Source organism: Saccostrea cucullata, unplaced genomic scaffold (assembly GCF_032062105.1).
Source record: "Saccostrea cucullata isolate Sc308-1 unplaced genomic scaffold, CSIRO_AGI_Scuc_v1 ctg342, whole genome shotgun sequence".
Lineage (NCBI taxonomy): Eukaryota > Metazoa > Mollusca > Bivalvia > Ostreida > Ostreidae > Saccostrea > Saccostrea cuccullata.
Genome location: NW_026936636.1, coordinates 681,229 through 705,882, shown reverse-complemented (window position 1 = coordinate 705,882; position 24,654 = coordinate 681,229). Strand labels below are relative to the sequence as shown.

At 33.6% G+C, this 24,654-nt stretch overlaps 2 protein-coding genes across 2 annotated transcripts; both read right to left on the bottom strand.

Annotated features, from left to right (window-relative positions):
• Positions 1-471: 471 nt before the first annotated feature.
• On the bottom strand, positions 472-12,717 carry LOC134246028 (uncharacterized). Its single transcript, XM_062728289.1, has 13 exons — positions 12,048-12,717; positions 10,796-11,167; positions 10,393-10,479; positions 9,481-9,648; positions 9,033-9,164; positions 8,734-8,920; positions 8,522-8,621; positions 6,869-6,953; positions 6,268-6,339; positions 5,910-6,023; positions 3,907-4,146; positions 1,670-1,770; positions 472-734 (listed from the first exon to the last, which is right to left on the bottom strand). The coding sequence occupies exons 1-13, from the start codon at positions 12,682-12,684 to the stop codon at positions 624-626; spliced, it is 2,406 nt and encodes an 801-aa protein (XP_062584273.1). The 5' UTR covers positions 12,685-12,717; the 3' UTR covers positions 472-623.
• A 6,094-nt stretch (positions 12,718-18,811) lies between these two features.
• Positions 18,812-23,915, bottom strand: LOC134245986 (nmrA-like family domain-containing protein 1). The gene is made up of 4 exons (XM_062728216.1): positions 23,806-23,915; positions 22,655-23,175; positions 21,607-21,800; positions 18,812-19,876 (listed from the first exon to the last, which is right to left on the bottom strand). The coding sequence occupies exons 2-4, from the start codon at positions 23,172-23,174 to the stop codon at positions 19,676-19,678; spliced, it is 915 nt and encodes a 304-aa protein (XP_062584200.1). The 5' UTR covers position 23,175; positions 23,806-23,915; the 3' UTR covers positions 18,812-19,675.
• Between the last annotated feature and the right edge of the window lie 739 nt (positions 23,916-24,654).

Sequence of the window (24,654 nt, the reverse complement as noted above, 5' to 3'; positions counted from 1 at the left end):
GTATAAAAATATAATCTATAAAGTAATTAGTTGAAACTTCAAGCATCATATATAAGTTTCTAGAATGCATTTAAAAGTATTAAATTAAATGCTCTCTTCAAAAACATAAATAAAGATTGCACTACTGAGTATTTAAGACTTACATGAATAGCCAGTTATGAATCTATACCTGAGCTAAATTTAAAATACTGATAAGAATATAATACTGTACTTTATTTCGTTTTTATCATGCAACAATTACAATGAATGATTAAAATTTTCGTGTACTTTGCATATCAGGCTGTAAACATTGATGATATGAAATGTATACCAGTAAAGCCTTTTTTCAACAATTGCTAATATACCTCAAGTAATTTTTTCAGAATTCAAAGACAACTTCTTATGTTCAAAAAGAATCTTTTGGGTAATTTGCATGAACAATTTAAAAAAAACCTGTAAAACTAGAAAAATAAACTGAAAATCAAGTTAAAATCCTACTAAAACTTCCCTGAGTAATAAAAAAAACTTTAAAAATGGTCATGATTTCGTCACACTGGTATAAAAAAAAAGCAAAATTGTTCCCATGTTTTACATTTATAATGAACACAATACTGGAGAAATATAAAGTAGCCTATCTGGGAATATCAGACTTCATCTCCCATTTGTTGCTGCAGAGATTTTAATTCTGCCTTTAATTTTTTTATCTTATCCCGAAATTCCTCTTCTTCTTCCAGTATGATCAAGTGTCGTAGTTCCTGTGAACATAAAAATATATAACACGTTATGGAATTCTTCTACTGAAAAACCGAAACTGCAAAGTTTCTCAGTCTTCATAAGACATTGCAGTCACAGTGTGTAATACTTTAGTCTTTTGGAAGTAAAATGCTTTACAAATTTTCATCAGGGATGTCTGCTATGAGATTTAACTTTGATACTGGTCTAAAGGAAAAGATACACTTGGTTTCTAACATTTCTGTCCGGGTTTGAGACGATTTTACAATTATGATACTTGATTTTTCTAAACTTGTTCAAAGTTTTATTTGAAAGAGACTCAATTAAAATGAAAATAAGCATTTGAAGTAAGCTGTAATTAAATTACAGTACATGTAACAATTGCTTGAATATAATTTGGTATCAGAAATGGAATACTAACCTGTATACAGTGATATTGTGGTAGATTCAGACTCTAATTGTATAATCTAACTGGATAGATAGTCAGTGAGTATTATATTGCCTAGATAGACAAAGAATTTTAGACAGTCGATGTGCATTTTTACTTGCCTGGATAGACAGAGAAAATGTAATCTAACTGATAGACAGTCAGTGTGTATTTATTTGCCTGGATAGACAGAGAAATAGTTTAACTGGGAACACAGTCAGAGTGTATTAATTTACCTGGATAGACAGGGATGCTGTAACCTGACTGGATAAACAGTCTGTGTGTTTAAATTTACCTGGATAGACAGGGATGCTGTAACCTGACTGGATAAACAGTCCGTGTGTTTAAATTTACCTGGATAGACAGGGATGCTGTAACCTGACTGGATAAACAGTCCGTGTGTTTAAATTTACCTGGATAGACAGGGATGCTGTAACCTGACTGGATAAACAGTCCGTGTGTTTAAATTTACCTGGATAGACAGGGATGCTGTAACCTGAATGGATAAACAGTCCGTGTGTTTAAATTTACCTGGATAGTGAGGGCGGTTGTACGGGACCCAAACCTGTAGTAACAATCTTCCTCAGGTGTCACTGTGTAAAAGGTGCCTTTTGATGGAGTAAGAACTATCTCTGTAAAAGTGTTATATCATTTGAATAAAAGAGTGTCATATCATGTATTCATTTATAATGAAATAACAATTAAATACATGTATTGCATAATTTAGAACATTTGTATGTACATGTACAAAAAAAAATTATTGCTTTATTCCACATTTACTCAGTCAACAACTAGGTTTTAATTTTAGGTAAAGTTTTGCAGTTTATTTTACATGGATTTTTGTGAAGACCCCAAAACCTCTTCAAAATGTTAAAAATTTCAGTTCATTTTGAGCTTTTTTCCCCTCTGAATGTAATTTTAGTTGGCAGTGCTTTGCATTATCTCTGACCCTATGTTATCAAGTATGAGGGGTCAAGATTTGGACAGTTTAGAATCTACACAACCCCAGGATGCTTCTACATAAGTTTCAGCTTTTCTGCCCAGTGGTTCTTGAGAAGAAGATTTCTAAAGATTTTTGCCTAAATCCATTACTCCTCAACCCACACAAAATGTTACTTTAAAGTACACGGTAATATTTTTAACTTAGTTCTTTCACATTATACAGTAAAAGGCCCTAGACTTAAAATAAATATGCTTTATATAATGCATTTTTACTTATAAAGAAGTGAATACCATTCCACATGGTCTTAATATGTACCACTATTTGGAACTTTAATTACAGGTATGATTGCATGTTCATCCCTGGCACTTTGCATTATGCATGTTTAACTCTTTTATAAAACAAGAGGCCCATGGGCCTTATAGGTCACCTGGGTATTGTGTAACAACTTTCAAACAATTAAATTTGGTTCGTGTTTTAAACCAGAGGCCATGAAAATCACAATTCACAATTTTGAAATAGGCACCATTGCTTATCATAATTATTAACTTAGCTTGCTTACTCTATTTACTTAATACCCAGAGGTAGATCAGAGTAACAAAGAGAAAATGCACTTCCACTTTATACCCAGTTGTGCACCTCACCCCAAAGGAACCACTGACCCAGGGGCCACATAATTCAAAATTTTGCAAATTTTATCATAAAATGGTTGATTAATACCAAAGAGCAGATTTCAAAGCAATCATTTATTTTCAGACTATGTAACTCCCCCCCCCCTCTGACCCAGGGGGCATAAAAAAACCCCACTTTGCTTGATGCACCTTTCTTCATCAAAAATATTTATTCCCTTATATGTTCCCTTGGAACATTGTCATAAAACCCAGAAGCAAAGGAAAATATTTTCAAAGAATGAATGTATTTTTACTATATAATCAATAGAGCCCTGCCCTAACACAAGAACCACTGACCCTGGGGCCATAAAATTCACAATTTTGGAAAAGGCACTCTTGCTCATCATAACTATGTACTTAGTTAGTTCATTTAATACCCAGAAGCAGAGAAGAAGATTTCAAAGAATAATGCATTTTCACTATATAATCAATAGAGCCTAGCCCTAACACCAGAACCCCTGACCCTGGGGCCATAAAATTCACAATTTTATAGGAGGCATTCTTGCTCATCATGACTATGTACTTAGTTAGTTTATCTAATACCCAGAAGCAGAGAAGAGGATTTTCAAAGAATTAATGCATTTTCACTATATAATCAATAGAGCCCTGCCCTTACACCAGAACCCCTGACCCAGGGGGCATAAATTTCACAATTTGGAAAAGGCACTCTTGCTTATCATAACTATGTGCTTAGTTTGTTTATTTAATACCCAGAAGCAGAGAAGAAGATTTTCAAAGAAATAATGCATTTTCACTATATAATCTATATAGCCCCGCCCTAGCAGCAGAACCCCTGACCCTGGGGCCATGAATTTCACAATTTTGGTAGAGGACTCAATGCTCATAACATTCATGCAAACAGTTTGCCTGCTTAATGTCCAGGAGTAAAGAAGAAGATTTTTAAAGATTGCGACAATTTTAGTGGTTTTGGTCCCACCCCTCAGGCCCCAGGGGGGCGGGGACCATGAAATTCACAATTTTTGTTCCCCTTCACCCATAGATGCTGTATACCAAATTTGATTGACATTGGTTCAGTGGTTTCAGAGAAGAACTGAAAATGTACAAATGTTAACACACGACGACAGACAAAAACGGATAGCAATAGGTCACCTGAGTTACTCAGGTGACCTAAAAACATTATTCATTAAAGTCCTTACTTCCAACAAACAGGTCTGGAATGTTCATTAACTCTTGTGACCCATCATCCTCTGATTCTGGCTTTTGTACAACAGGTATATAAACCACGTCAAAACAGGAGTGAAGGAGACAGGGGCATAGACGATCCGTCATCATCTTGTCTACACCCAGACGAAACTCGTCCCGATCGTCACGGGTAAAGTTCATCCCGATAACCTTTCCAGTGGTAGACAATCCAAAATATATGTTGCCTCCTTTTCCTTTAATGACAGAAAAGTATGCTTATTATCTAATCATTTGTTCTGAGATAAACAATATTACCATCTTTTCTCACTTCTATTATAAAAATGTCTAGAATAAGTGTTGACATTACAGCGAATTATGAAATAGTGGTAAAGTTTTCAATAGCTTGCTGGATAGCTCAATAGGGTGTAGAATTTGGTCTAAAAAGTATCACATGAGGTCTGAATCTAGGTCATGGGGTTACTCAGGTGTATCATTAGTTTTTACAGGTAAATGTGAGTTGATTTCAATGTTCTATGAAGCCACATGTATAAGCCAATGTGTTCTGCTGTAAATAAATGCATTATAATTCTTCTTTAATTGCAATTTAATAAATTTGCAGAATTAAAGAATGACATATCCCCCCTTCTCGTAAAAGTTATTGTCTAACAAGATTAGGAAGTTAGGTTCCCACTCCAATTCTCTCTCAACTCATTGATTATAAATAAACACATAAATATAATAATAATATATGTAACACCTAATTTTATAATCATATTAAATTTATTAATTATCAGCATCTCTAAACAAAGTAAATTTCTTTATTCAGTAACTCTATGAAAATCTGTTTAAGCTAAGTGTTTTGCAATTTATTTTATTTTTTACATCATGTAATTAAATTGTTATTTTATACTTTTTATGAAAAAATTAGTAAGATAATTTTATAAAGCAATTAAACTCACAAAATTATTCAGTGATGAGAGTCTAGAACTAAGTTCCTTCTTAAAATGGGCCCCAACAACAGTAAAAATTTGCAACTTTTTGCATAATTATAGTTTGATCCCTCCATTCTCAACCTCCCCAATATTTTCTCTTGTATTTTGTTTTCAAATACTTTTTTAAAAGCTTTTAAAATTAATCTAACAAGATTATAAAATCTTACCAAATTACCACGAGTGACGAGATTTTGAAGAGTACAATTAACAAGTAGTGTATTCAAAGTTTTGGAAATATTCGGATGCAGGATTGAGCAATTTTTAACAGTTTAATCTAAAGCACGTGGTGCTGTTGGTGTTGTTTATTGACAAGAATGAAATTTTTGTCCTAAAGAAAAAATTACCCTCTAATTTGGAATTGCTTGCAGGTCACGGACATAGATTAAAAAGGTGTTTGTTTCGGAAGTGACAAGACTTTAAAGCAAGCAGAAAGTACAGTATGCAGAAGATTTATGCATTACTGAAAGAGTTGGTATAAAATTCTACTGAAAAAAATGTTTGCAATTAAAGAAGAATAATGCATTTATTTACAGCAGAACACATGGGCAGATACATGTGGCTTCAAACAACATTGAAATCAACTCACGTTTACCTGTAAAAACTAATGATACACCTGAGTAACCTCATGACCTAGATTCAAACCTAATGTGATACTTGTTAGACCAAATTCTATTCCCTATTGAGCTATCTAGCAAGCTATTGAAAACTTTACCACTATTTTGTAATTCGCTGTAATACAGTAGAATTTTTTGTCTCTCTACATCTGCTCTGTGAATTTCACATTTGAATGCATACAGAGGTATTCCTTGCAAAATTTGTTTCATACTATTAATGTATTTAGACTGTATGTTATAAAGCATGAGAAACAAAAAAAAAGATTTCATATAAATAAAAAAAAAACTTTACTAGTTACATAGATTGTAAAACATGCAAAGATAAGTCCACAGGAAAAGAAAACTGGCACAGTGAAGATCAATATACCAGTAAGTCAGGTATGTAAAATGAAATAGAATTTGATGTTTTACCACTATTCAGCATCCCACACACATGCTGAACAACTGTGTTCACAGAAATTGTCTGGATGGTCTTGTTTGGCCTCAATTCATTGGTGGGGCTGTTCTGAATGGACACAGTAGAACCTTTAAATGTATAAAAACTTTTTAATTAATAGATGGAAATAATCACCTTTTACCTATTTTTTTCAATTATATACAGTCAAAAATCTCAATTATAAAGGCATTGTCAAATTTTTGTTTAAATATCAGATGCTTTTAAAATATATCAATGTACTCAGGTTGAGACTACTTATTCATCCCTAGAATTATATGTATTGGTGTTACATACGGTTACCAAGCAAAACTGTTCAAAATTCTGTGTACCCACCTAATACAAAGACCTCTTTCTGTTGAGAACTTCTGTATACATCTGCTACATCAACAGCTACAGCAGGTCTATCTACAATACAAGCTAATACTGCTGAAAAAGTCAACTTACAAAGCAAATAGACAGCATATTAAACATACAAATAAGTGCAAAGTTATACTGCTGAAAAGGACAACTTATTAAAAATCAAATACATGTAGAAAACCTAAACATACAAATGAGTGCAAGGTACAATACAGACTAAACTGCTGAAAAGTCGACTGAAAAAGCAAATAGGAAGCCTAAACACACAAATGAGTGCAAAGTGCAAAACATGCTAAAACTACTGAAAAAGTCAACTTACATAGCAAATAAAGAGCTAAAACACATTATAGTACCAAGTACTGGCTAAATTTGCTTTTAAAAAAGGGTCAATTAACAAAGCAAATACGTAGTATAGAGCCTTAACATAAAAGTACCAACCACAATAAAGGAACTGCTTAATACACTGCTAAAAGACACCCATAAAAATAAATGAGTACATGTACCAGGTATTTTGTTGCTGAGCTGACAATTAGTGATATTTTAATTGTCCACCTGAAAAACCTCAGACTTTACTAACCTGTAGACAGCTGGGCTTGTTCTTTCAGCTGGGAGTGGAACAAAGAGACTGGGTGGTTCGTAAGCTCATCATCACTGCTCTCAACCTGTTCATGAAAATAGAAACATTGCCATTTATAACTTAATTCAAACAAGAGGCCCAGGGGCCACAGCGCTCACCTGAGCACATCGGGCTTGAATTTATCCCCCCCCCCTCCAGGCGTTCATCATTTGAACAAATTAGAATCTACACTACCTGAGGATGATTCCATATAAATATCACTAATCATAGCTTTGAAGTACTTGAAAAGAAGATTTTAAAAAGTTTCCCTATATATCCCTATGTAAAACTTGGGTCGGCCATTTTGGCCCCATCCTAGCTCCGGGGATCATGATTTGAACAAACTTGAATCTACACTACCTGAGGATGATTCCACATGAGTTTCATCTTTCCTGGCCCAGTGGTTCTCAAAGAAGATTTTTAAAGATTTTTCTAATATATTCCTATGTAAAACAAGGGTCGGCCATTTTGGCCCCACCCTTGCCCCGGGGGTCATGATTTGAACAAACTTGAATCTACACTACCTGAGGATGATTCCACATGAGTTTCATCTTTCCTGGCCCAGCGGTTCTGGAGAAGAAGATTTTTAAAGATTTTTCTAATATATTCCTATGTAAAACTTGGGTCGGCCATTTTGGCCCCACCTTTGCCCCGGGGGTCATGATTTGAACAAACTTGAATCTACACTACCTGAGGATGATTCCACATGAGTTTCATCTTTCCTGGCCCAGTGGTTCTTGAGGAGAAGATTTATAAAGATTTTTCCTATATATTCCTATGTAAAACAAGGGTCGGCCATTTTGGCCCCACCCTTGCCCCAGGGGTCATGATTTGAACAAACTTGCATCTACACTACCTGAGGATGATTCCACATGAGTTTCATCTTTCCTGGCCCAGTGGTTCTGGAGAAGAAGATTTTTAAAGATTTTTCCTATATATTCCTATGTAAAACTTGGGTCGGCCATTTTGGCCCCACCCTTGCCCCGGGGGTCATGATATGAACAAACTTGAATCTACACTACCTGAGGATGATTCCACATGAGTTTCATTTTTCCTGGCCCAGCGGTTCTGGAGAAGAAGATTTTTTAAAAATGCCATTAATTTTTAACAAATTCATGATTATCTCCCCTTGAAAAAGGGCGCGGCCCTTCATTTGAACAAACTTGAATCCCCTTCACCCAAGGATACTCTGTGCCAAGTTTGGTTGAAATTGGCCCAGTGGTTCTTGAGAAGAAGATGAAAATGTGAAAAGTTTACAACGACGACAACAACAACAACAACGACAACGACAACGACGACAGACGACGGACAAATTTTGATCAGAAAAGCTCACTTGAGCCTTCGGCTCAGGTGAGCTAACAATATTGCATTATATATATATATATTTCTTATCTGTACAATGCTTCAAATTACTTTTGTACAAAAGAATACCAGGTAGCATGATGTCCTTGTCAGGATGTCCGATGTACAGTGTATCTTGAGCGTTTATTTTAATTTTTTTTGTCCAAAATGTTTATGGACAATTGAGTTTCTTTAAAAATGAAATCTATAAACAGTTTAAACAAAAATAATAAGCATGATTTACTTCTTGAGGTACATGTATTATCATCAAACCTCCTGAAATCTGGACTCATCCACAACCTTCTCTATAGCTTTTGGTTTCCATATAAACTTGCTGTTTTCATCCTTTTCTTCAATGACTTTCGACATAACCCTATACATGAGGACCAAAATCAAAAATAAATCTAACACACATGGTAATGTTTAAAAATGTATTACTCAAACAAAATACATCAATATGAACAAATCAAGAAGTTTATTCTTACAATGGGGTATCCCGACTTAGTTTTAATTTCTCTCCTTTCTCAAAGCTAGGCTGTTTCTTTATCACATTATCCTTTATATTCCTCTCCAGTGCCTTGCAGATAAACATTTTGATGCATTTGGTAGCTGCCTTATATACACTGTGATTTCTACCATTCAACAAGGAGACCTTTAACACAGCTTCCATACCTAGAAATTAAATGAACACTGGCTCCTCAAGTTTGTACATTTTAATTTCTAGAGAATTTTCCTTGAATTGCTGAAGTGTCTTGGAGACTTTTTGACTGTTAAGTGTGATTACCTTGGAACTGGTAAAATATGGACCTGTTAACATCATTATAATGCATCAGATTGCACAGTGTTCTAAGACAGGCCAACAGGAGTTCATTCTTTTTTGTGGAAGGTTTCATTTCAAAGTACTCCTGTAAACAGTCTACAAAATAAAAACCCCAAAGTCGTATTTCTTTCTGTATGTCTGTATCACTAGATTTTGTATTCAACAAATTTACTGGCCCCACATTTCAAACACAGACGACTATTATTTTCAACTGAGACTATTTTACACTACTTGCAAGTTAAGATATGATCGAAGATTTGTTGAGTATGTTTCTTACAAAATAGTTATAACTAGTACTATTGGTAGACACTTCACTCTGCTTCATAATTTTATTCTTGACTGTTTTCCTGAATTCACATCTCAATTCACAGCTTTCATACAATGTATCAATGGAATGGACTTTTCTTCTTACCAATCATAACAGGGATAAACTGGTTCTCTGCACATTTGCTGGAGATGGCTGGGATACAGGAGAGGTTACACAGTAACTGACAGGTCTGTAGTTTTAATTCCACATTAGGACAGGTCTTCAGGAAAGATAAACACACCTCTAATCCACCCAACTGCTGAAGCAGGTGCCCTGTAATCAATGAACTGGTATTTTAGATTTACCATCCAGAAATTTCCTTTGTCAGTGGAGAAAGTTACACGGTTTTAAAACTTTTTTTTTTTTTTTACATAACCATAAATAGTAATTTAAGAAAGTGCATAGATGAATTTTCAGTGGAGAAAGTTACACGGTTTTAAAACATTTTTTTTTACATAACCATAAATAGCAATTTAAGAAAGTGCATAGATGAATTTTCTCAGTCATTCAATAAATGATTATCTGGTACATGTAGGTATCACCAGTATTATCACTATATATTTCATAGATTACAAGTACCGTAGTTATAAAGCAATTCCAAATGCTTTTCTTAATGGGAGTTTTATAAGAAGTATCATCAAAAATATCTATCTGATTAAAATCAGATTTTTGTTATGCTCCCAAATTCTGACGGTCACTGTACAAAGATCTTTGTATAACGACCATCAGAATTTCTGAGAGTAACATAGATCTGATTTTAATCAGATTGCAAAAAGCACTTCAATACATCAAATTAATGCACAGCAGGAAGATAAAAAATAGACTTAACACAGAAATGATCAGTTATAATAAACAATACCTACACATGTACCATTTCAATTCACTTCTTTATAACCTTTTTATGTGTATAATATATTAAAGATGTATTATATGCACCATGACCATGTTATGCATGGATTAAAAAACTGGCTTTGCATAACAACCTGTTATTAATTTCTTATTAACAGATGGCTATACCTGCTGGAAAGGACCGTTTGACAAGGTTACACAGTATGGCTAACCCAGTCCCCACAGCCGTCTCACTATATGGGGGCTGCTGTAGACCTATCAAAGAAAGGGAAGAACATCAGTGTACATCTACAGTTACATGTACTGTACAAACTGACAGCCTGAACTGAATACAGTAAAACATGTCTATAGTATAGAGACCACTGGTTTCATAAAAATTGGCCAGATTTTGGCAAACATTCCAGATTCAGGCAGCATTTTATACAAAGAGACTTGTGGAATTTTTAAAGTCTCCTTCAACACATTTATGAAGATGTACAAAAATGATCAAATTTTAAAACTTATATGTATGAAATATATGAAGTTTCACTGAATAAATTTTTTAACTTTAACTAAATAATGAAATCCATACCATCAATACAGCACAGAGAGGCCTGTGGAGGAAAAACGTCCAGCTGAACCTCACACGGTAAAACAAATACATTCTTTCTGTCCACAGTTAGCATCTGTCCAAAGTCAAGAGCCCATGCATGAACTCCCCTTGCGTTCACTTCCTTCACTGTGACCCGAATTGGAGAAACCTCATTGTTGATGACCTGCAGGACCACCACATTGTCCCCCTTTATACATTTGTAATTTTCTAGTGCTCCATTTTTCCAATACACATTCAGTATGGCTTGGATCTTCTGAGCATTCTGAATGGTATCTATCCCTATCTGTGCCCAGAAAACGGGTCCTTCTACAACATGGGTGATTAATATGTCTTTCCAATCCTCATCATCATCTGTAAGTAAATTAAAGGACTTATTGCATACTTTCAAAATCTATCAAGTTATATGGATTTTAACTTCTTTGAAACTATAGTAATTAAATCATCTAATTTTTTAATTATAAATTTACACATGTATGAAAAATCCAGTTAATTAGGTAGGGGTGTCAAATTACTGTGATCAAATCCCTTTCAATAGAAATATTTCACAAAATTTATTGCAAAAGAACAAACTATGCTGATTTATGAAATTCCATGCTTTTTAACATTCATGCTATATGTTAATTTCCTCCATGTCTGAATGTTCAGGAAAGCAGTTTACAAATTAAAAGAAAACAGACATTCAGATTGGTCAAAAACTGAAAAATATAACTTACAACCACTGACCTGCATTAACACATTTAGTATATTTTAATTATAAATATGAAAAATTTAGGCTTACATTTTCAAATTTCTTAATTAAATCCATATCATAGGATTAATTTACAAAATCATTCAAAAGTAAAAAGTATCTTATTTCTGAAAATGTAACAAGCTTTTGGGGGTCATGCTTTTTGTATAATTTCTTTTTATTCATGGGCAAATTCAAAATCACAGGCGCTTGACGTTTTTTAAACTTTCTTTTCAAAAATAAAAATATCCCCTATACTATAAATATAGTAGAGGGGATATTTTTATTTATGAAAAGAAAGGTTAAAAATGTCAAGCACCTGTGTTCAAAATGTTTCATTTATAAACCAAAATTTGACCACAACATGTGTAACACAACATTCATGAATCATACAATGTACACCCCTTAGATTAGAAAGTTAAATGGAGCTTGAAGATTGCCTCTTCAACTTACTGAATTCTATTGGATGAGACAGCAACTAAACATAATGATAAGGTATCTAACCTGTTTTGCTAGGTCTGACAAATTTAGTATCAGCCCAGGCTAAGTTCCTACTCAGAAGATGTTCCCTGATGTTCAGTCCTCCTTCGTAACCCCCCGAATCAACAACATCACATACATACACATTTTCTGGCAGAGAAGGAAGGGATGACAGCTGATCTTTGATTGTCCCATATACTCCATCCCACTGGTCAGTTTTTAAGTTATTTGTGTAAACTCGACCAATCAAATGTTTATTTTCACACATCTTCTGAAGATTTAATTTAACACTGGGTAAGTAATGGTAAAAGGCCCCTTTTTGGTCAATTAGCTGTATCATTCTTTTTATCACTTGCTCACAGATGAGTGGTTGGACTGGGCTCACTGGAAGCTCTGAGAGGAAGAAGATGCAATTCAAAGACACATCTAGATACACCAGGTCTCTGGGGTTGTCAAAGCCCTTGTCAAAAGTCAATAGCAACGATTCTAAGATTCCCTGCTGCAAAAATGACAGTTTGACCTCGCCCTTGGGGTCATTTTTGAGAAATTCTTGCAGAAGAGTTAATCCGGCTAGTTTCAGCATGCTATGTTCTTCCATAGCTGCTAATGACATTAAGTTCTTTAACAGTCTGTACGGCACTTCAACATTTAGATCCGTCATGATTCTGCCCTTTTTTAATTAACTTGATTCATAAAAATCTGAAATGTTAAAAATAATAAATTATATAAGCATGAAATTAATCATTGTAATTTTAAGTGTTGTTAAATTTTACAATGTCTCTGATCTACCAATATCAAAGATTTGCAATATACATGTATCATGCAACCTTCATGATTTTAATTAAAAAGCAAAGTCTCTAGGTACATGTATCTATAATCACAGTGACAAAGGACTGCTGATCCAGCTGACTCTGATATTGTCAGATTTACATTTTATTCAGTCCTTTGGACCCTGCATGTCCACATGAATTTATTCCCAGTATAAGACTTAACCCTTTCCTGATACATACTGTAAATGTATAATATTAATTGTGTACAATATTTGGAGGAAATGATTATTTTTGAACAGGTTAGCAAAGATTTGATTTCCTTTTGTTCTTATCTATATATCTACATATGCAAAACATTTAGCATTGTACTTGAATTAGTGGATGTTGCTTTCTGCAAAAAGCGTTAAAAAGAATACACAGCTAAATGTAATACATTTACAATACATGTACTTCATATTAAGACTGGCTGAAGAAAAAAGTGAACATTTTAGTAACTCAAGTTGGGGTTTTTCTTCCAATACTGCAATCAGTTTCACTCCAAAATTTCAAATACCTGTAGCTTAGACTGTAGAGGAATGAACTTTTTTGTAGTTAATTTGACAGAGCTATAGGGCTTAATAGTCAACATGAATACACTGTATTTTAAAATAATATGTTTGCTGCCTAGATGATTCATTTTAAAACATATTGTATAGGGCAGTGATTAAGTTAATAATTCTTGAGTGAAGAGCTGAATTTATCCATTTTTTAGGCTCAATTCAGAAATTATTACCTATAGATTATGTTGCAAATTACAAAAAAAAAATTGAAGCAGTGAATCAAAATTATTGAACAAGTTAAAAATCACAATACCACCACCCTCCTTTATTGAAAACTCTAGATTATGTTGCAAATTACAAAAAAAAAAATTGAAGCAGTGAATCAAAATTATTGAACAAGTTAAAAATCACAATACCACCACCCTCCTTTATTGAAAACTCTGCTGTTTTTTTTTCAGTCCTAGCCTATTTTAATGAGCTTTGAAATTGAAATATCTAATCGAGCTTTGAAATTGAAATATCCTTTTTTTTTTCTTTTTTTTTTCAACCATGGCCAGAATTTGAGGGAATCATATATATTGGTCATAGTTTCATGTTTGTGATAATGGCTTAATCAAGAAGCCCCTGAATGAAATTAACAAACAATATGTAGACACAGTATGAAACTGTTTATCTTCAAATGAACACAGTTACCTAGCTCTAATCAAGTTCAGAAATTATATCTTATGGAAGGGAACAACAATCAGGCAACCTCAAAAAGTTAAAAACAGCTCCGATTCTCAAACACTATTACTTTTTAGGATGGGGTTTCAAAATTTTCAACTTTAGATGTATAAAAATTTCCATATCATAATTGACCCTCTAAGGGTTTGATTCTTTTAGAATAGGCCTATCTTAAATTGCAATGAAGTATTGCAACAGAACTTAGCTTTATTGGTTCCTTGTTGATCAAAATATTTCAGAAATTTGAAAGTCATTTTGGCTCAAACTCAGTGTGACACTATATATATAAGGATGGCAGTTTCTGCGTCTCAAGGGGTGGCGGCATGTCTTATAAGAAATGGAGATAATTTTTGCATGCAGTTCTTGCCTGGTCTAATTTTGGCACAAAATTTGCAGCTTACCTGTGATTAGAACAAGTTTTTGTGTGTGTGTCAACCCAGAGGTTTGCTATGCTAACGCATAGCTCATGGCTTGCACAATCGAGTAATTTTATTGACTTTATGGATAAAATTGCTAACTCCTCACCTGTAGTTGAATGGATGTCCAGGAAAATTACTCTATAGATACATGTAGCTATATATCTATTTTTAGCTATATAGGTATTTAAACCTATCGTAAACATATCATTGGATATCTCATGTGTTTGTTTTGGCGGTGGTAGAAACTATGGGCAGCGGAAAGGGCAAAAATTACCATAATGAGAAAACAAACAATTATTTTAATTTCAATGACCATAAAAACTTTACAAATGATATACAATGCATAACCAATAGACTTTTTCGCAGAACAAATATACATTAAAGCAAAATCAACGACCATGTACGTAACAAACATATATGAATGCAAAACCAATGATCATCTTTGCAGAACAAACGTACATAAAAACACGACAAGCGAAAAAAACTTAACAAACGTGCAAGCGGTAAATCTAGTCTTCCCGGCTCCCGACGGTCCCGTTTTTTTTTTTATTTCTTTTTTGTCGGTGCACAGAAAAGCTTGAAACTTCTAAGGCACATTTTCTTTTTAGATGAATTTAATGATATGTAAAAACTTAAACAAATTTGCGTATTTATTACTGAATCAGCAGTATCACCTGCCAAAAAGCGGTAAATGTAGTACTTCGTTATAAATATAAAAACCAAAAAACGGACATCGATACAGATCGAGACGTAAGGTGTCGTAGATATTAAAGGTTTGAAGTAAATATTTTCTATATAGTATTACGACTTTTATATATTAATAGCATTTCACACAAAAATATATTAAAAATCTTATTTCATCTCAAAGTTATTAAAACTTTTTAGACGGGTTTGATTGACACATCCTTGCACTCTCACAAATTTTAATATTATTCCTAAAACTTAGGAAAAGTGGCAATCTTGTTTCAATAACTTTAAGATGAAATAAAATTAACTTCAAATCTGTGTCCATGTATGTTTAAAGATATAAGAAATATTGATAGAGAGAAGATATTTCTTCTCAGAAAGATGGAGTTAGTATTTCAGTGAAAAGTGGTGGTGTTAGTAAAAAAAAAATGAACATTTAAATTCTATAAAAATTCATAACATCAAAATGATTGTATTTCAAAAAAGATTTTAATCAAAAGTTTCATAAAAATAGCTAAATTTAATATTGTAATTATGGTAAAACAATGCAAAATGAAAGTATTGCATTGTTATACATTGACATAGCATCATTTTTGAAAGGAGGGGGCAACCAGAGAAAAAAATTCAATCTAGCTGAAAAAAAGATTTTAAAAACTTGACATGCAAAAACAAAAAGGAAGCTAAAATGAAATAGCCTAAACTCAAAAATACTATTTTGTGTGTGTGAGTGAGGGTGTGTGTTGGGGGTGGGGGTGGGGTGTTAGGTTCAACTTCTTTCAGTACCAATTTTTTTCCTGATATACATGTACTACATAACTCTTAAAATTTTGACCTTGCTCTTAAAATTGGGAAATGTTGCTGTGTGCCAGTCATATATGTCACTGTAAAGTTATCTTAATAGATTCTTGCAATATTTAAAGAATTAGGGAAAAGCAATTTATGTTACAAAAAAAGACGAAACGGCCTTCATGAGAATGAGATATTTTTATGTAATTTTTTTTCTTTCATTTGAAATTTTTAGATAAATCAACCGAAAAAAAATAGAAAAGATTTTCTGTACACCGACAAAAAAGAAATCGAAATTAAAAAAAAAAAAAAAAAACAAAAACAAAAAACAAAAAAAAACAAGAAACTAGACCGTCGGGAGCCGGGAAGACTAGATTTACCGCTTGCACGTTTGTTAAGTTTTTTTCGCTTGTCGTGTTTTTATGTACGTTTGTTCTGCAAAGATGATCGTTGGTTTGCATTCATATATGTTTGTTACGTTGGTTTTTCTTTAATGTATATTTGTCTGTCCGAAAAGGCGAAAAGGTCTGTTGGTTATGCATTGTATATTTGTTAAGTTTTTATGGTCATTGAAATTAAAATAATTGTTTGTTTTCTCATTATGGTAATTTTTGCCCTTTCCGCTGCCCATAAGAAATGCGGGAGATTTCCAACATGGTAATTTTTTTTTTACATCAATCAGGACTTACCACAGGCACCTGACATTACTTATTTTATTTTTTATTAAAAGAAAAATAATTAATGTCAGGTGCATGTGGACCCATAACATTATATAGCAAATGATACCATTCATAAGAGCCCCTTTTTGATAATATAGGTCGCTATAATATTGATGTGACAGAGAATGAAAAATCCTCGAGTAAGGTTGAATTTTAAGACATATGTAGTAAAACTTAGCCAGTTAGCTGCAATAATCTAGCCCTCTCTCTCTCTTTTTTTTTTTTTGGGGGGGGGGGAAATATCAGATTAAAAAAAGTCGGGGAAGGCTTCATTATTGCATCTTAGTAAAACTATGAATGAAAATTGAATATGCTTAAAAAAGATCACCGACTGGTTAGATCACAGACGCTCCATCAATGATCAAGAAGAAGAAGACGAAGAATTCCTACACCGGAAATGAAAGTTCGAAACTAAATAAATGAGTCGGAGGAGGGCGAATCTGCATTTCGGGATCGATTTCCATGGAAGCTTAGACAGTGTTAAAAATACAGTTTTACTTTACGATAGTAAATGTTAAAATAATGAAGACGGTGGTCCATGTAAGGTTTTAAAATGTATTCATTAAAGAAGTGAGCATTTAAAGATGAACAATGGTGATTATTTTCAGGTGATGAAGGGCATATGTTATTGTGGAAGTTCAAAAAAATTAGCTGCTTTATTTTATTTAATTTGTAGAATTTAAATGATAAGAATAAATCAGTAAAATTAATACATAAATATTTTTATTCATTTATTTTTACTGAAATACATAGTTCATTAACCTATCTTATAGGCAAAGGAACTTCACAAGTGGCAAAAGCAGTCATTGGTGCACCCTATGTTTTGAAGAGGTGTAATGAATGAATAGACAACATGCATAAATCGTTAATTTATGGTGGGAAAACATTTATTATATTAATAAATATAGAAGTAATATGATGAATAAAAATGTATGGATATTTAAGAAGTCATACATAAACTATATTTTTCATTAACTTTTATTTTTAGAAATTACTTTTCATGCAGTTGTCCAAAGCATTAACTTAATTCATTTTCTTCTTCTTCCCATTGGACTATTTCACAACCTACCTCTTCTCGCTCTTCACCTGCACCTCCCCAGTCCAGTGACATAGCATTGTTTTTTAAAGGGGCAACCCCAGAAATTTCTTTTTTAACTTACCTGAAAAAATTGACAAGTAAAAAAAAAAGGGGTGCCAAAACTGCATCACCCTTAGGCCTATATTTTCCTTATTTGACAAATGCAACCAAGAGTGGGGGAGCTAACCAGACTTTCAATAAACTTTTCCTATAGAAAAAAAACATATCTTGAAAAAAAGTGTCCCCCATTAGCTGCAGATCTGTAGCTCTCCGAAAAAATAATTTGACAGACCGGTCTATCAATATATTTTTCGGAGAGCTACAGTTCTGCAGCTACTCCCCCATCTGATGTTACGTGCCTGCTGTCAAGTCCTCTGATACTGAATCCACATCTAAAATTCAGCATGTGAATAACCCGTCCCCACAGCCTTAAACTTCCTTTTCATCACTACCCTCAACTAACTGTCTTTCTACAAATTTTATTTGGCCAAAAAGAGAGAGAAAGACAAGAGCAAGCAGACATCATCTTTCAACACTGGACTCGAGAAACGCGTGTCTGTCAGAGGAGGAGAGGACTACTGGGTCGGGTGTGACCATAAATCCAAAATGCCAGTACTGGGTTTATGACAGGTGATAGTGGTGTTCTCTATAGAAAATCTAAAAAAAAAATTACCCTAGATATAGTTGAGTTAGTAAAATTGATCTAAAGAAAAAAACTCAATCATGATATACGTGTACGGACAGATACAAAATACCTTTTCACAAGAAAAATTTGATAGAACATGATGGAATACATGTACTGGATTATTGTTGAAATGATTTATGTCAATTATTAATTGTATAATTGTTTGCTTTTTTTTCTGTATTCATTTTTTGTATAATTGTTTGCTATTCACATACTTGTCTGTTATGGGCTCTATATTAGAAATAAAATGTTCTGTTCTGTACTGTAGTTGTACTGTAATTCATCCTTGGACTTTCAATGAGGCTTGTTGAAATTCGCCCGAATTTCTATCCCATTTATATTTCAACAGTGAATGAAACGCTGTGTAAATTTCAGACGCTAATTATGTAATGTCGAGCCACACCGTCCTGAAAGTCTAAGGATAACAAAGAATTGTACTACCGTATTTCATATCCGACATTGTTTTTTTTTCAATTCCAACGTTTTTTTCTTTCATTTTCGGAGTTTTGCGCGATAAATTTCTGAAAATTTAAGGTTGATTGATCAGGAAATGGAATTTATTTAAAACCATGCACATTTTCAAAATGTATCTAACAATTTGATTCCAAATTTAAACAGAACATATGAAACGGAGATCAGAGAAAGTTCACAACACATTCAAGTGCTTAATGGAAAGAAAAGATAGCTAAGCAAAACCCATAATTTGGATTTCAATGATGTATTCTTAAGAACGTTTTTAAGTGAAGTCTTCAATCTTGCTTTCATTGACGAAAAGTATTACCTGAAAAATGACTACTAGTATGTCGTAGAATGAAAACTTTAATATGTCGGAATTGAAAACTATAAAATTATATGTTGGAAATGCAACTTTAAAAAAGTATTTTTAAAAATTCCGGAAATGAAATGCAGCCCACCAACCGCAAAAAATATTTTAATTGCATGGGGTGTTTTGTTTTGTTGTTTTTGTTTAATTTTAATTACATATCACAGTTGCGATTTTTACAACCAAAGATGTGGTTTTTTCATTTATACAAAACAATAAACATTCAAATAAATACTAGTACCATATATAAATATAAAACAAAAGCAGTGAACGAAAGGCTCTCATTTTGTGTAAACAGGTTTTGCGTCCAATAAAATGTGACTATCACACTACTGGTAAAAGTTCTTATGACTGCGTGAACAAACCATTATACATTAAGACAATAAATTATGAGGACAGTGTCAAATACATGTATACATGTTTTCAAGAAAATGCTTTCTTAAGTTTTCCAGAGTTAGCTTGAACCCATTCCTCGAAACACTTGATACGTAATGAGGAACCTAATCGTTGTGTAGCGTCCACGTTAAACCTTTGGTCGACACGAAGGTAAAAGTCAAACATATTAGCGTAGTCCTGAGACCAAGGGAACTGGGCATTCAGCTGCTGGTACTCATGTATGGTCACCTATGGCAAAAAAAAAAAAATTAAAAGCACATTACTTACATGTGCAACTCAAACACATATATACTGAAACCCATACAGACAAAAGGATTCCAATTTCAGTAACTTGCACATTAAGAAAACACGTATAAAAATTAGTGAGATTTAAAAAGAGATACATGTAATTGTACTCTACCAAAATTTGAATTTTTCAAATAAAATTTGTATGACAAATTTTAATTGAAAAATTCAAATTTTTGTAGAGGACATAATGCAAAGGAAAAGGGGATATCCATGCTGCAAATGCACAATGCTCTTTGGAAATAATTTCATATGGAGAAGGGCAAAATAGTCCATATTATTATACCTCATTGTAAATATTATAAACAATGCGTTATCTGATTTCTAAGTTATCACGTGATCGGGCCGTAAAACTTCTTATTATATAGTCTATTTATATTCCCTATATAATCTATACAAACGCAAACAGTTCATAACACTACATATTCACCGGATTTTAGGCCGTATTCACCAGAGGGGCAATGCGCGTGCAACGGCATTGTGACGTCACAATCAAAATATCAAACAACGTTGTAAACAATGGTTGCAACGGCCGCAGCGAGCTACGTATCTGAGCAGGAAAACAATTATTCAAACCTATTTCAGGATTATTTTTTGACATTTACACTGAGTTACGCATAGCGAAACTCAGAAAGGAAAACACGGAGGTTAGAAACAGTAATATGGAGACTTTTTTTATTTTCAACAATGGAAGTTCGTAAATTAAACTGGCGTCGTCATTCAGCATTCAATGTCTTATCTATTCGAATTCGGACTATATAATAAAACAATTATGGACTCTTTTGGTGTTGAATATGGTTTGTTATTCACCAGAAAAATATCCATATTGACCTCGGCTTCGCCTCGGTCAATATGAATATTTTTCTGGTGAATAACAAACCATATTCAACACCAAAAGAGTCAATAATTGTATAATATTTCCCGGCCGTCGGCATGCTTTTCATCATATTCCACCTCTTTAGTGCATTTTCCCGCAAAACTTATCGTTCGTTTAAAGAAAACTCCCGAGAGTATAGTAGACGTCACAATAACCTGGTTTACGTCATAGAATTGATAATAATGTGTTGACCAAAGAGTTTTAGTAACGTTTTGTAACTTTTGTTAGAAATGAAAGTGAATTTGAGAGCAGTTTATGTTTATTTGAAAGGTTTTGATTGTTTCGGTATAATAAACAATTCATTGCATGAATGTTCGGGAAACATGAAGACTTATTCAGCCAAGAAATACCATATTCCCCTCGGGCGAAGCCCTCGATCAGGGAATATGATTTTTCTTGGTTGAATAAGTCTTCATGTTTCCCTCACTATCATGCAATAAATGTATAATATCTGACGTTTTCCAGGCTTGTTACAGTTTTCATATTTTACGCCTGGCACATAGCTGACGTAAAATATCAAAATTGTTAGAAAAAAAAATACTGGAACACGTCGGATATTTCGGACTATGGCAAAATTATTTTAAAAAAACATCGGGTTGGGGGCGTTCTTAATGATCAACAATAGATTTCTGTTTAGTAAATTGAAAAATGATATTTGGGAGAAGCTACCAGCCCCCCCCCCCCCCCCCCCCCCCCCGAAAAAAAATATATCAGTGTCTGCCATGACGGTCTGGGCCTGTCATGAACATTTAATGAGATTTTTTTATGAATTTTTAAAAGTAGTGGTAATTAATACCTGTCTGTCTTGGAAATACAGAGGAGATAGATGACGAGACAAGATTTGTGCCATCTCTTTAATGGTTTGCTTGTCGCCACACACGCTATGTGTTTTATGCAGGTGCCCGGTCCTGTTATTCAAGATGACGCGTACAATGTCCCCTACGTCATCAACGCTGATCATGTCCAATGGTGTAATTCCCATCGGAATGGCTGAAAAAATGGCATTAAAATATTTAATTATTAAAAACAAAAAAGAAAACATGTTAAAAAATAATAATGAAGAATAGCATAAAACAAAATGAAATCGGACATTTTGCATCAAAGTGGAAAACAATATTTATTTCAAAATATTCCTCCATAAAAGCAAATCTTTCAGTCGTCAAAACTTTGGTTATAAAAACCAATCGATAGATTTTCAGACTTAGACGAATCGATTTCATCAAGCTTGTGCTTTAAAAAGTTTAAATAATCAAAGCATTTGTGATTTCTAAAGCTAAATAACAACAAATGCTTGTGGCATGGGAAGTCAAGTATAGATACAGAAATGGCTAATCGTTATCAGTAATATTCTCAAAATACAAAATGCATTACATTGTATACATTTATTGACTTGGTTCATGGGCAACGTGCGTTTTATCGGACCCAAGAAACAAACTGTGCTTGAGGCCGTTAGGCCTAAGTCAAACAATTTGGTTCGTGGGGTCGACTAAATGCATTTTGCCCGAAAACACAATCAATAAAATATTAATGTTTTGTTATATCTTTTTATTCTGACATATCATGGTGTAAATTTCGTATAGATTTAGTCCATTCCGTGAAGTTCTTACGAACTTTAACAAACGCAAATAAGATATAGCTAACCCTGTCCACCCCTGACGTAGGCGGTCCAATATCTCATCGACAGGTCCAACATCTCACTCTGCGGTCAAACATGGGACTTTTTAGGACCGCTCAGTAAAACATTGGATATGTGGGATTTTTTAGCAAAAAAATTAAATATTATGAGAAACAATTTTTAAAGGTGTCACATTGTTTTTCTTAGTAGACGCATTGGTACCACCTACCCAGCCATCTGTTATTCTGTCCAGCTGGTAGCGGTCTGAGAATGTCGAGGAGATCATCATAGAGAGTAGGCACCAATAATGAAGTTAATGGAACTCCCTTTCCTTTCATATACGCCTCTACTTCGGCCTTGGCCACCAGATGGCGGGCTCCAATGCCAATAATTTTAATGGTGTGAAGACCTGTGTTGAACACAACATGCGATACCTTACTCTTTGCACATGCATCAGCAATGTTCATTCCTTGTCGAATTTCGTCGTCCATGAAATCAGGGTTATTGAAATTGGAAACAGTCGTTACAAAAGCACAGTCACAGCCAGAGAGTGCCTGGCTGATGCTTCCAACGTCCTCCAAATTGCACTGAACCACCTGAGCACCACTGGCACGAATTTCAGAGGAATATTGACCGGAACCATCCGGGTCCACGGCTTTGACCATGAAGTTACTGTCTTTTGCTAAACTCTTAGCAACTGCTGCACCAAGGGCGCAATTGGCGCCAAAAACGGCGACAATTTTTGACATTCTTAAAAAAGAAAAATATTTTCATTCAGTAAGTTATGCAAGTTAAAACATTGTTCTTCCTTTGTATACGCAGTTACATTGCATATCTTTATTCAAAACAAAGTCAAAGAAGAATACTATATAGTACTTATAAAAATATTGCAATAATCTGAATGAGGTAATTTTCAGCTATAATGTTGAGAGTTTCCTCAGGTAAACAACACCTAGTGAATATGTACAAATATTTACCTGTTACTTATTTACAAGTATCGTATTCTTATTTGGTTACAACAATGCTTCTCGTATGTGGTAAGAATTATCAGACTCTCAATACACACGAGGGCTTTGGAATAAATATGTAAATAGTTTAAATCTTGAGTGGATTAATCATTAATCTTCACAAAATCGTTAAAAGTTAGCTGTCAACCGACAAGTAATATCACGTATGCTAGACAGATTGAGATTTTAAATCTAAGTCGCGTACGTGTTCCAATGATCTTTGCATGTGTTTTCTACGGGTAATGTGTATTCCAATTTAATTATTGAACCTGCACTTACTCCTCAAAGTAAAATAAAAATTAAATGTCTGTGAATAGCGATATATTTGACTGTAAATTATCTGTTTTAAAAGAAAATTTTGAAGATGCCTTACCTGGTTAATTTGCAATGACACACGGCTCTATGGAATATTTAAAGTGTGTATTGGAGAGTCGTTCATGTCACTTCGTCGTAGAATGGGATTAAACAGTGGCGTGTAGCAACGCCGCACTGCGCAGGCTCTGGTTTTATCCTCAATAGATTTACTCGTCTGAATCGATACTAAAATTGTTTTTTGGAATAATTGTTAAAAGTGAATGAACTTCGACTCCTTTCAGTCGTCTCAATGCGTATATATCTTTCCTGTTTCCTAACTTTCCTTAACTAGATTTGTAGTACCAAAAAAAAAAAAAATAGATGTTTCGTTCATAGAGTCATTGTTGAATTGACTCGAGCATATGTAAAGGTTTTTTTTGGAACTCGTTTAGTTCTATTTTTTAATTTCCCAAAAGTCGTGAGCAAAGTCTTAATTTTGATACCAAAACTCCGTTTTCAAATACATGTACATGTATATCTGATGATAAAGTAATTAATAGTTTTATGATTTCTAAAACGCTTTAGAATTATAATACTTATTGATTTTTCAAATTTAAAAAATCGTATCTCTGATATCAGAGACATTTTTTATGTTAAAAATGGAATTTTTAATTCAGTAATTGATAAGAAAAAAGTTCTAAAAATATGAGTTCTTAATTCCAAACAATCATTTTCTGATACCAGAAATTTCTCGGTATCTCGTTCTAAAAATTTCAGCTACTGTGGCGCCACCCTACCCCTTGGGTCATGATTTGAACAAACGGTTTATGCAAGCTATTCCCACTTTCTGAAAATTGGGTAGAAAAAGGTGAAATTTCACGTGGGAGTAGGTGGAATTTTGTGTAAACAAATAATTAACTATGTTCTT